The sequence below is a fragment of the Canis lupus genome, chromosome 17, assembly GCF_011100685.1.
Source record: "Canis lupus familiaris isolate Mischka breed German Shepherd chromosome 17, alternate assembly UU_Cfam_GSD_1.0, whole genome shotgun sequence".
Lineage (NCBI taxonomy): Eukaryota > Metazoa > Chordata > Mammalia > Carnivora > Canidae > Canis > Canis lupus.
Window position 1 is genome coordinate 25,585,069 of NC_049238.1, and position 12,899 is coordinate 25,597,967.

Below are 12,899 nucleotides of genomic sequence, written 5' to 3' on the forward strand. Positions count from 1 at the left end.
CTGGCAGAGTTAAGAGCTTGCCACATGTTAACAATGATGCTGCTGCTCAGTTTTCACTATTAACTGGCCCCACACTTTTTTTTTTGTATTTTTCTCTAACTTGAAAATTTGACTGCAATTCTGTCTTTTCTCTGGTTCCTAAGCATGTCATGTAAATTCTTTCTTCTCCCTTTTTCTACTTTTACTCTAACCATGAGTGTTTTCAGTGTATATTTTCCTTCTGGATTCCATCCAGGTCTCTTAATGATACCTTTCTGTACTCTTTGCACATATATATCCTTTATTCTAAAATGTTCCTTGGTGTTTTGTCTCCACACCTATGCATATCCTGGTCCTCATGCTTAGACTGCCTTTCTCCTTACCCGGAGTTGAGACTGAAGACTGAACTGTAATGTTCCTTCTTTGGTTTCTTTGGTGAAAACCTGCTTAACTATCTTTCAGAAACAGAGACTTCCCTGATCTTTTTTATACCACAGCAGTTACCACAGAACCTGAACATAAACATCACAAAATAATTGTTGAAGGAATAAATGATTTATGCTTTTATCTCATATGACATTGATGCTTGGGACTATAAAACAGCTTCTATTGGATGGTATAAAAAGTTACTGGATTTAGGGCCAATAGACTTCAGTTAACGTCTTGACTTATAGTAGCTATGTGGTATCAGGCAGGTTATATAACTTCTGTAAGCTTCCATTTTGTCACCTATAAAATGAAAAGGAGGGGCACCTGGCTGGCTTAGTCCATAGAGCATGCAACTCTTGATCTTGGGGTTGTAAGTTTGAGCCCTGTGTTGGGTGTAGAGATTACTTATTTTTAAAAATTTTTAAATGAGGTGCCTGAGTGGCTCAGTAGGGTTAAGTGTCCGACTCTTGATTTTTGGCTCGGGTTGTGATCTTAGGGTTCTGAGATCTTAGGGCTCTGCGCTCAGCATGGAGTCTGCTTGAGATTCTCTCCCCCGCATCTGCCCTCTCCCCCTACTTGCACATGCTCTTGAGGTCACGTGCTTTCATCTTTAAAAAATTTAGAAATGAATAAAAAGCACGCATAATATCGTGGGGTATTTAAGATAATATATATTAAAGCAAGTTCCATGTTTAAGTTAAATGAACATGAGCTATGTGTGAATAAGCCAATACATGTATAAATAAATAAATAAATAAATAAATAAATAGTGAAATCCAACCTGAACATTCAAGTCAATGGTGTAAAACTGTATGCAGAAACAGTGATAAAATGCATGTATGTAAATATAAGAATGTAATTATACCATTATGTATATGTAAAGTGTAGTATAGAAGTATTCAGGATCCTTTGACTTTATTTGTATCTGATAAATAAACACTTTGCCTAGTTTATGTCTTGGCACTTAGTAATACAGATACTGCCTTAATCATAATTTGCATTTTAACAAGATCCCCCTGTGACTTATATGCATGTTAAGGCTTGAGAAGTACTGATTTAGAATGTTATGAACAATTAGAAGAGGAGGAAATATTTTCTAACTGTAAGATAAGGGGCAGTTTAATGGAGATAATATTTTGCCAAATTTTGAAGGATAGATAATGTTCTTTATCTGTAGGATGAACTAAGTATCTCCATGTGCAAGGGTCTGCAAATGAAGAAGTCCCTGACACCAAGAGATGGTCTAATAAGAGAGATAAATTTCATTGTACATAATAAATGACATAAAAAGTATGGTTCACAGGAGGAAGTGATTAACTGCAGGAAGGATGAAGGAAGTCTTCAGGGACAGAGGAGGTATATTGTGAAGAATAAGTGGGAGTTCTTCCAGTTGAAAGGGGGGAAGAGCATTTACTTAAGAACTGTGCAGCCTCCTTGGTGGAGGCTGTCTGTCCCTGTGTCTTATATTAAATCTTCACAGATCTAGAACAATGCTGATTTAGACCATGAGCTACTCAGGGTTAGAAGCTGTGCTTTACTCATTTACACTGCCTAGCACAGAGCCCAGCACTAGCAGGAACTCAGTGATGAATGAATGAATGATTACATGATACTTTTTGATTAAGATAAAGGTGTTGTGCTCCTAGCACTGAAGCCAATACTAATTCAACAGAAATTCAGCAAGGAGTTGGAAAGGTAATGAGCAGAGACAACTAAGCAAGAAAGATGATCTAAGCCACCTGATAGCCATTTTCCCATCTTCTTATTTTTCTACTACTGAATATCTTTGTATGTATATTGAAACATTCATCTCTCCTGCAAATCTTTTTTTTAATTTTTATTCATGAGAGACACACACACAGAGAGAGGCAGAGACACAGGCAGAGGGAGAAGCAGGCTCCATGTAAGGAACCCGATGTGGGACTCGATCCAGGACTCCAGGGTCACTTCCTGGGCTGAAGGCGGCGCTAAACCGCTGAGCCACCCAGGGATGCCCTCTCCTGCAAATCTTACAGGAAAAGTTTCTTTTCCTCCTTTCCTAGAATAAGCCTCTACTAGTGCTTTTATGCCCATATCTTCCTGCCTTTTTGGAACCTTTCTCTTCACTGTTTTTCTCTCTAGCAATTTGGATTTCTCCTGTTTTTTCCATCTCTACTATCAGTCACAGGTGTCCTCCTAATTTACAGGATTGTAAATTAGATCTACTTCCCTTTTTCCTTATTTTCACAGCTAGACTGTTATTTCCTGTTTCCTCAGCATCCAGCAATCCCACCGCTCTGTTGGCACTTCAATTGCTTCCTTTCCTCAGCAGAAGTATCTTCAGCAGTGTTTCCCAGCAGCGAAAGGTTCTATGACAACATAATTTGACACATGACAAGTAATGTTAAACTTATTTCCTTAATGCAGGATTTCCAGAGCCTTTAATATGCCAATATTAGTTCTGAAACACCAAGTGGGGGTTGTATGTAGTATGTAGGATTTCCCAAATTTAGTGAATATCAGAAGCCTTTTGTGAAGGGCATGTCATAGGATCCAGATTCCACAGAACATGCATAAAGAAACACTTACCTATAAAGACAAGTTTGTTTTTTGCTTGATACTTATGCTCTTAAAAATTTGTCCCCACCCTGTCTTCTATAGCTTTTGGGGATGAACTCTTTCCCTTGGGAAACCTTCAGCTTCTATGCCTTTGTTCTTGCCATTTCTTTTCTTTGGAATGATTTCTCTTCTCATTCTTTCACTGCTTATCTGGCCATCCCTCATGGCCAAATTCAGGTTCTGTTTCCACAAAGCCTTTCTGTCCACCTCTCTGGTAGCTTAAGCCTACTTATTCCCCTGGCACCTATGATCACTTGGCAATTTGCATTGCCGTTGACCTACAGAAGAGTGTGTTTTACAGTATTAATAGGGTTTTATGTTACATGTTACCTCAGTTAGATTTTTTTTTTTTTTTAAATTTTTATTTATTTGTGATAGTCACAGAGAGAGAGAGAGAATGAGGCAGAGACACAGGCAGAGGGAGAAGCAGGCTCCATGCACCGGGAGCCCGACGTGGGATTCGATCCCGGGTCTCCAGGATCGCGCCCTGGGCCAAAGGCAGGCGCCAAACCGCTGCGCCACCCAGGGATCCCCTCAGTTAGATTTTTTAATTGAGATATAATTTATGTGCCATAAACTTCACCCATTGAAAGCATACAATCAGTTTTTAGTTTATTCACAAAGTTGTGCAACCACCACCACTGTCTAACCCTAGAACATCTCATCACTCCAAAAAAAGCAACCGCATACCTATTTTTAGTGATTCTTCATTGTCTCCCAGCCCCTTGCAACCAATAATTTACTTTCTGTCCCTATAGATTTGCCTTTTCTGGACATTTCATGTAAGTGAAGTAATATGTGACTTTTTGTGTCAGATGTCTTTTACTCAACATAGGTTTTCATATTTCATCCATGGTGCAGCCTGTATTCCTAATAATGTTCCATTGTTGGGATATACAGTACTATAAATTAGATTTTAAACTCCTCGAAGTGTCTCACTTCTTCATAGTCCTCTAAGGGCATCAAAGAAATAAGCTAAGTAATTCATAAATATTAATTGTTAGATTAATTAATCAATATTGAAAACTAGGTACTAAAGTAAAAATGGCAATGTTTGTAACTTAGTTCTTCTTGCCAAGGGCTAGAAACTTGACTTCAGTCTCTTTCTCATTTTCTCATATTTAGTTGGTCATCAAAGTATTTCATACTACCTCCAGAATAACTATATAGTAAGTCTATTCTTTCTCTACTGATACTACCTTGGTTTTAGTCTTTGTTTCTCATTTATAATGTAGCCTCCTGAGCATACTCCCTTTTCCGATCTCTCCCCTCTTAAATCAGCCTTCCATCGTGCAGCTAAGATTATGTTTCCAAAATACAAATCTAATTTTGTATATTTGCTCTATTAAAAAGCCTTAAAAAAATAAAAAGCCTTTAATGTAACTTATTTATTTAAGCCATATGGAGCTATTTGCCCTTCCATTCATTAATTAATTCCACCAGTACACATTTGTTGGTCGCCTATTATGGGCCAGGCACTGTTATAAGTAGTGGGGAAATATGTTCAAGATAAAACTACAGCAAAAACACTTAGTTCATGCCATCATAGAACTTAAAAATATTAACCAAATAATCACACAAATAATATTATTATAAACAGTGATAAATGCTTTGAAGGAAAAGTCCAGCAGACTATGAAAGGAATCTAATCTAGTCTGGGAGATCAAGGAAAATTTCCTTAAGCAAGTACATATGACGACTGAGAATGGATGACACTTAATTATCTGAAGTTGGAGAAAATAGCCTGGTGTTCATACCAGGTAAAAGGGATCCTGGTTCATTTAAAGAACCTGAGAGGCTTAGTATGGCTAGAAGGCCACTGAAGGATTTAAAACAGGAGAGTGAAAAAAATAAATAAATAAAACAGGAGAGTGAAGGAATTGCATTTTAGAAAGATTTTTCTGGCTACAATTCAGAGAATGGATTGAAAGGAGACAAGAATAACTAGGGAGAAAGCAGTTGGTAAACTATTATAGTCATGCAGGCAGGAGATGTAGTTTGCTCTAGCTTGTGCTGGGAGTAGAAATGGAGAAAAGTGGACAAGTTCAAAAGCATTTTTTTTAAGATTTTATTTATTTATGCATGAGAAACACACAGAGGCAGAAACACAAGCAGAGGGAGAAGCAGGCTTCCCACGGGGAGCCCATTGCAGACTTGATCTTAAGACCCTGGGATCACAAACTGAACCAAAGGCAAATGCTCAACCACTGAGCCACCCAGGTGCCCCAAGTTCAAAAATATTTAGAGGTGAAAGTGACAATTTAGGTGGGTTGGATGGAGCAGGGAGCATGTGAATGAAGGAAACTGTCAAAGATAATCAAGCTTCCAGTTTATAATGCTGAGTGGATAATGGTACCATTCACTGGAGGAAGACTTTAGGTACCAAGAATTCAGTTTTGGAATATTGAATTTTAGGTGCTTTTGACATAGTTAAAAGGAAATGTTAAACTGACAATTGATTGTATAAGTCTATAGAAGCAGACTGGGCTCAGTATATTGCTTTTTGCTCAAAAAAAAAAAAAAAAAAAAACCTTCTTCAGTCTTCTTAACCCTGTTATGGTCTGAATGTTTGGTTATCCCCCCACAATTCATTATATTGAAATCCTAATGCCCAGTGTGATGGTGTTAGGAGGTGGGGAGCTTTGGGGAGGTAGTTAGGTTACAAGAGTGGAGCTCTCATAAATGGGAATAATGTTTTCATAAAAAAGACTGTACAGAGCTTCCTATCTGCTACTTGTCTGTTAGGATTCGAGGAAAAGTCTGTAAGCCAGAAGAGGGCCCTTATCTGACCCTGCTGGCATCCTGATCTTACACTCCAGCCTCTAGAAATGTGAGAAATAAATTTCTATTATTTATAAGGCACCCAGTCCATGGTCTTTTGTTATAGCAGCCTGAACAGACTAAGACACTCCTATATAGAAATCATAGTGTCTAGAGCTCATAGTACATTAATGTAATCAGTAAATTGTAGATATAATAATCCAATAATTATTATCAGTATTCTTTTGAGTAAGTGATAATTTTCTGTTAAGGTGGCCAAACATTTTTTTTTAAAGATTTTATTTATTTATTCATGAGCGATACAGAGAGAGAGAGAGAGAGAGAGAGAGAGAGGCAGAGACACAGGCAGAGGGAGAAGCAGGCTCCATGCAGGGAGCCCGATGTGGGACTCAATCCCGGGATTTGCTCAAAGGCAGATGCCCAACTGCTGAGCCACACAGGCATCCCAAGGTGGCCAAACATTTAGCCTACTCTTTGTGTGAATTTCCCCCTCCCCAGAAAGGATATTATCTCGAATACAAGTTAGTAGTGTAGACAAAGGAATTGTTAGTTTTTTAAATAAAAATTTTGTACTTGATTTTTTTTAAATTATATTCATGTAGGGGCACCTGTGTGGCTCAGTAAGTGACGAACTCTTGATCTCAACTCAGATCTTGATCTCAGAGTCGTGATTTCAAGGCTTGTATTGGGCTCTGTGCTGAGTATAGAGTTTATTTTTTTAAAAAGTTACATTCGTTTAGATATTATCACTAATATCTTCCTTACAATAGGCTAATGAAGTATGATATGTGGTATATAATGGGTGCATGAAGAGCTTTTCTTCCCTGTTTGAAACTTGAAAATGACTTTTTAGCTAGCCTTTCTTGGGGTGACAAAGGGTAGTTAAGCAAGGTTTACCATTTAAAACAAACTGTTTTCGGGACACCTGGGTGGCTCAGCGGTTGGGCTTCTGTCTTTGGCCTCAGGGCGTGATCCTGAAGTCCCAGGATCGAGCCCCACATCAGTCTCCCTGCAGTGAGCCTCTTTCTCCCTTTGCCTGTGTCTCTGCCTCTCTCTGTGTCTCTTATGAGTAAATACGTAAGATCTTTAAAAAATAAAAATAAAAAACTTTTCATAAATTTTAAATTCATAGGCATTATATATATCTATAAAAGTGATAAAATTGCACAGAACTGTATATACATACACACCCAAATAAGTGCATGTAAGACCGGTAAAATTTGAATAAGGTCTGGAAACTGTATCAATGTTAGTGTCCTGGTTTGGTGATTATATAACATGGTACCCATTGGCAGAAGTTGGGTGAAGGATACATGGAACCTTTCTGTACTATTTTTGCAATTTCCTGTGACTCTATAATCACTTCAAAATAAAAAGTTCACTTAAATGATTCATAAGACAAAAGAAATTTCTGTGAAATTAACATTTAGGCCAAAATGAGATTTAGTTTTTCCAAAGGCAGGTTCAGGAGATTTTTGATTTTTTTTTTCTTAAGTTTATTTATTTATTTATTTATTTATTTATTTATTTATTTATTTATTTTTGAGTAATTTCTACAGCCAGTATGGCTGGAACTTATGACTTTGAAAAGAATCACATACTCTTCTAACTGAGCCAGCCAGGTACCCTGATTTAATTAATTTTAATTAATATTATATACAATATAAAAATTTACAGACAATAGTGAATAGTAAGGGTACTCAAACCATAAATCAAAATAATATGAATAAAAATATAGCCTAAGACACAATTTTATATGAAGCTTTTAAAATTTTTCTTGTGGAGTAACATGATCAAACTCCAATGTAAGGGTAGCAGTGATAAGATCATTATTTACTTGCATTGGTTTCTTGATCTCTTTCATTGACCTATGCAAGCATTAAATATTTTTATCTCTAAAATGGAATGATATAATTTATCCTTTCAGTGTGAAATATGTTCTTGTTTTGCCGTGCACTCAGTTCTGTTTTAGATTTAAGCACATATGGATTTCATTTTCAAATGAGATGATTTTTATCCTTGTTGCTTAAGTAAGAAAACGCTTCTTCACATATATAAGAAGCTAATAAGTATCAACAAAATGTTAATTGTTCATTGTAGGATACTCTTCTTTCTCAGAAATCTAGAACTTGTGTAGGAGAGGAGATCAGTAAATCTCATCCTGAGTATAGATCCGACAGCACTGACCAAGTTCTCCCTCATCTTTCCAAGTGAAGTTAAGCTGAAGAGAAAATTCACATGAAAGATTCCTCATCTAGTAATACACTTGAGTTTAAAGGGGTGAGGGAAATTACTATTAAATCTTCTGCAGTTTTTCTAGGTAACTTTTTAAAAAAGATTTTATTTATTTATTCGAGAGAGAGAGAGAGAGAGAGAGAGAGGCAGAGACACAGGCAGAGGGAGAAGCAGGCTCCATACGGGGAGCCTGAACTGGGACTCGATCCTGGGTCTCCAGGATCACGCCCCGGGCTGAAGGGGGCGCTAAACCACTGAGCCACCCGGGCTGCCCCAGGTAACTTTCAGTAAAATTTGAAACTTATTCTTGTCACTGAGGCAAACAGGTGGAAACATTTTTAAGATTTCTTTTTGCAGTAGGTTGTTTCAAAGATTATTTTCTTTTAAATCCACTTACATTTACTACCTTTATGTTGTTTTTACTTAGCAAATGATGAGAATATTAAAATAATATAGCAAGAAATAATTAATTTAAAATTAGTGTTTTATGATAACCTATCCTAGAGTTGATAACCAAGCTAGCTGGTTCTTACTCTGGTTTAACTTAAGACACCTGTGCTCCTGGAGTAGTTTGGAATCTTCTTGTTTTCTAATATTCTTGTTAACTTGTTAACGTATTAAGCTAACTAGCATTTTTTGTTTTGTTGTGTTTTGTTCTTTATTTTTCTATTGGTTCTTCTCACCCACACCTAATTATATTTTGGGGACATTACGGGATGTGTCAAACTGCTGTTACTGGCATTCCTGCATATGTCCATGATACTTTCCTACTTTATTAAATGGGATGAAAAAACGACAAAATCATAAGCTAAAGGTGCCTTTTTGAGGTTCTGACATATGTGCTATGACAAACTGCTAAACATATAATTCTTTATCACAGCATTTCTTAGCAGTATAATTTATATATCCTTTTTTGGTTTAGATTAAAGACTTTAAGTGCAGTTCTTTTTGGAGGCCCGGAAACAGTTGTTAAGGTCCTTTCCTGCCTCATAATTTTAAAACCTTTAATGTTACTGCTGTACTAATCACTTCCTGAGCTAAATCTTCCTCTTGTTAAATCAAGAAAAGCACTCTTTGTACCTATTGGAGATGGAATCTTAGTTAAATTTCACCCCTTTTATTTATTTTTCAATTTAGATTAAAACAAGCAGAAAGTGGTTTTGGAAAATATTTTAGTCACAAGATTCTATGATAGCATTTATAGGGACTATTTTTTTTTTATAGGGACTATTTTTAAACTAAGTAGGAAAGGACAGCAAATTCAAAAGTACTTGGATTTTATTTCTAGCTGAGTAAACTCCTTTATAAAAACTTTTTAGAATCATATACTATTAAATCTGGAAAGAGTTTTGAATAGGAAACTGGAGACAGAGACTAATGATTTTCTCTATATAATCTCCGGGGAAGTAGAGTCTTTGTTAATGTTTGTCCTTGCCAAGAGAATTTTCTAAAGTACACTCTAGTCATGTGACTTCTAGTTAACAGCATTGATGATTGTTTAATAGTGCATATGTCTAGTCCTACAGATTTTTTTTTTCTTCATTCCCATATGACCTCAATTCCTTTATTCTTAACATTTTCTTTCCAACCAGAAAATGTGCATTTGTACTATTAAAATTATCCATGACCTCTAAGGCACTGGTCAGACTAGAATGAGACTTATTTTGTATGTGAATAACTGATTCACTCCCTTTTTAGAACTGACCTAAAAGCAAAACAGAAACCCCAAAGCACCTTCATTTTTATCCAAACTAAAGATGATGTCATTATATAAAGAATAGAGCTGAAATATCAGGAATTCTTACTAGTCAAATTTATCCAGAACCAAGCACTAATATACAAAGCACTGAGCATCAATATTTGGTGATTTAAATGCAAGAATATGTAAATAAATACATGAAAATGTAGGGGAAAATTACCTACAATTTTTCTTTTCTTTTTTTTTAAAGATTTTATTTATTTATTCATGAGAGACACAGAGAGAGAGAGAGAGAGGCGGAGACACAGGCAGAGGGAGGAGAAACAGGCTCCTTGCAGGAATCCGATGTAGGACTCAATCCCGGAACTCTAGGATGCCCAGATGCTCAACCGCTGAGCCACCCAGGCGTCCCTACAATTTTTCTTTAGCAAATTATATGCAATTGTTTATATGTATACATGTGTATAAAGCCTTTAGGAAGTATTTGTATAGTCACTTTGTTCCGAAGTACATAGTGTGCATAATAATGAAGGGAATCCAAAATGATATCATGTAGTATATTTTGTATATATTTTCCATATAAAGTTGCTATTATAAGTCTAGTTTTTTTCCTAGTCTAGCTAATTATCTGAAATCTTTTAAATGTCTTTACTTTTCTCATCTTTCATTTTCCTGTCAAATAAAAGATGATTTTTAGATATTTATCAGCTATAAAATATGAGGATTGTATGCAATAGCAGATGTTCATTGTTAGAGATCTTCAAATGATCATTATTTTACTTGAATATTATGCTAATGTTGATTAAGATTCACACATTTTTACCTTGATTTAAAGTTTTGTCCTCTCTTCTCCTAAGATCTCAGTGGTTCAATAGCATCTCCAGATGTCAAATTAAACCTTGGCGGAGATTTTATTAAAGAATCTACAGCTACTACATTTCTGAGACAAAGAGGATATGGTTGGCTTTTGGAAGTTGAAGATGATGATCCTGAAGATAATAAGCCACTCTTGTATGTAAAAATTAGTAATATATATTTTCTGTTTTTTAGAACTAATCTATGGGATGGTTATATTCTTTCATGTTATTTAAAGACAAGTATGGCAAATCTTAACCTTTTTGGTCTAAACTTCTAGATAGTTGTCACTTTTACTAGTAATTAGAAAAGTTAAAATAATGAGAGTGTTTTTAGTCTATTGAATGGCAAAAACTGGAAAAATCATAATTCTGTATCTCTCTTTTTCTTTCCCTCTCTTTCTCACACACACACACACACACACGCACACACACACACATACACACACACACACACACACCATAAACTCCAAATTATTAGGGCTTACTTGGGCCTATAACTATCCCAAATAAACATTCAGTCTAAGTAAAAAAGCAGGATGCTTGCTGTGGCAATTCAGTATAAGGCAAATTAAAACTTCTGAAAAGATCAGCGCTCCAAAATCTCTCCCATATGGAAATTCTCGAGCTACCACTATGAGGAATCTTTCACTTTCTTCATGGTACTTGAAATTATTTAAGTGATTATCATTTTGGGGGAAAAAAGGTAAAGAATTGAACAACTTGGGAAAGAACCTATGGCTCTTTAAAATTGAGGCATTATCAGATTAATCTCTGGTAATGGCAGATTAAATGCTAAAACATTATGTTTCTTACTATTAATGTACCATATTTCATCAAATATAAAACAATTGCAAGATGCAGTTATTTTTGTCAATAGGAGGAAACAGTATGTAAGGCAGCATAAAGCTAAGACATTAAAGGGCTGTCTCCTTAGTGTAAGGTTAAATGAGAAATAACCCATCATACAAAAAGACAGCAAGGACATTTGCTTGTCTCAATTTGGCAGTGGGTGGGTTGTTGGAAGAAAAGTTTCCCTTAAGAGTGGAAACCCCACACTAGCACTCATATAGGATTGCAGACTGAATTAGCAATATGGACCAAGAAGGGCTCAAGCAGAAGATTTTATTCAAAGTTGTAGTGCCTCTAGGATACTGGAAAATGGAAAGGCAGATCAGAGGTGTTAGAATATTGAAAGTGTAGGCATCCTGGGTGGCTCAGCGGTTGAGCGCCGACTTCAGCCCAGGGCCTGATCCTGGAGACCCGGGATAGAGTCCCACGTTGGGCTCCCTGCATGGAGCCTGCTTCTCCCTCTGCCTTGTGTCTCTGCCTCTCTCTCTCTCTCTCTCTCTGTCTCTCATGAATAAATAAATAAAATCTTAAAAAAAAAAAGAATGTTGAAAGTGTACACCATGGAATCAGTGAAATACTGTACTTCAGATGCAATGCTTTGTTGACCTATGGAGGTGACACTGTCATATTCAGACTTTTCTTAAATTTTATTGCAGCTGTCTCAGTATTCAGAAGTGTGTGCGTTTTAAGAATTTTTATTATATATTGTAGGGAGGAATTGGATATCGATCTAAAGGATATTTACTACAAAATCCGGTGTGTTTTGATGCCAATGCCATCACTTGGTTTCAATAGACAAGTGGTGAGAGACAATCCTGACTTCTGGGGTCCTCTGGCTGTTGTTCTTTTCTTTTCCATGATATCATTATATGGACAGTTTAGGGTAAGTATATGTTGCCTTATACAAATTTGAAATATTTTAAAAGTTTAAAATTAAAACTAGCCAAACATTAACTGTAATACTACGTTATATATTTCTGAAATACTTTACTTTAACACATTATTTCTAACTTGTTCATCTCTAGAACTCTTTTTAATTAAGTGGAGGAGTACCTTAGATTAATGCTTTCCAAACTTTTATATCATCATTCACATAAAATATTAATACTTGGATGGAAACCTGGGTAAACAGATGGGACTACTCTCAGCTGAACAGAAGTGACCACTGACTAGAAATGACCAAAAGGGCTGCCCTTGCCCTTTAAGATTTCCCCCAAGGGATGAAGAGTTTGAAACACAATACTCAGAACATGTTCTTACCTTTTACTCATTTTTAAGATAAATATTTTAGGGGCTCCTGGCTGACTTGGTTAGTGGAGCATACAACTCTTGATCTCAGCATTGTGAATTCGAGCCCTACATTGGACCTAGAGCTTACTTTAAAAAATAATAATAAATATTTTAATAAATAATGACAAGGATTCCATCAGAATTTGTTTTTATATAATACTTTGCTCTACTAACGGGTTTTA

General features: G+C 36.0%; 1 protein-coding gene across 1 annotated transcript in view; it reads left to right on the plus strand.

Moving 5' to 3' along the window:
* YIPF4 (Yip1 domain family member 4) overlaps positions 1-12,899 on the plus strand; it is a 28,706-nt gene that overhangs the window by 2,513 nt on the left and 13,294 nt on the right. The window contains exons 2-3 of the mRNA XM_038561216.1: positions 10,579-10,732; positions 12,139-12,310. Coding sequence (XP_038417144.1) covers positions 10,579-10,732; positions 12,139-12,310 — 326 coding nt within the window. The remainder of the gene's footprint in view (positions 1-10,578; positions 10,733-12,138; positions 12,311-12,899) is intronic.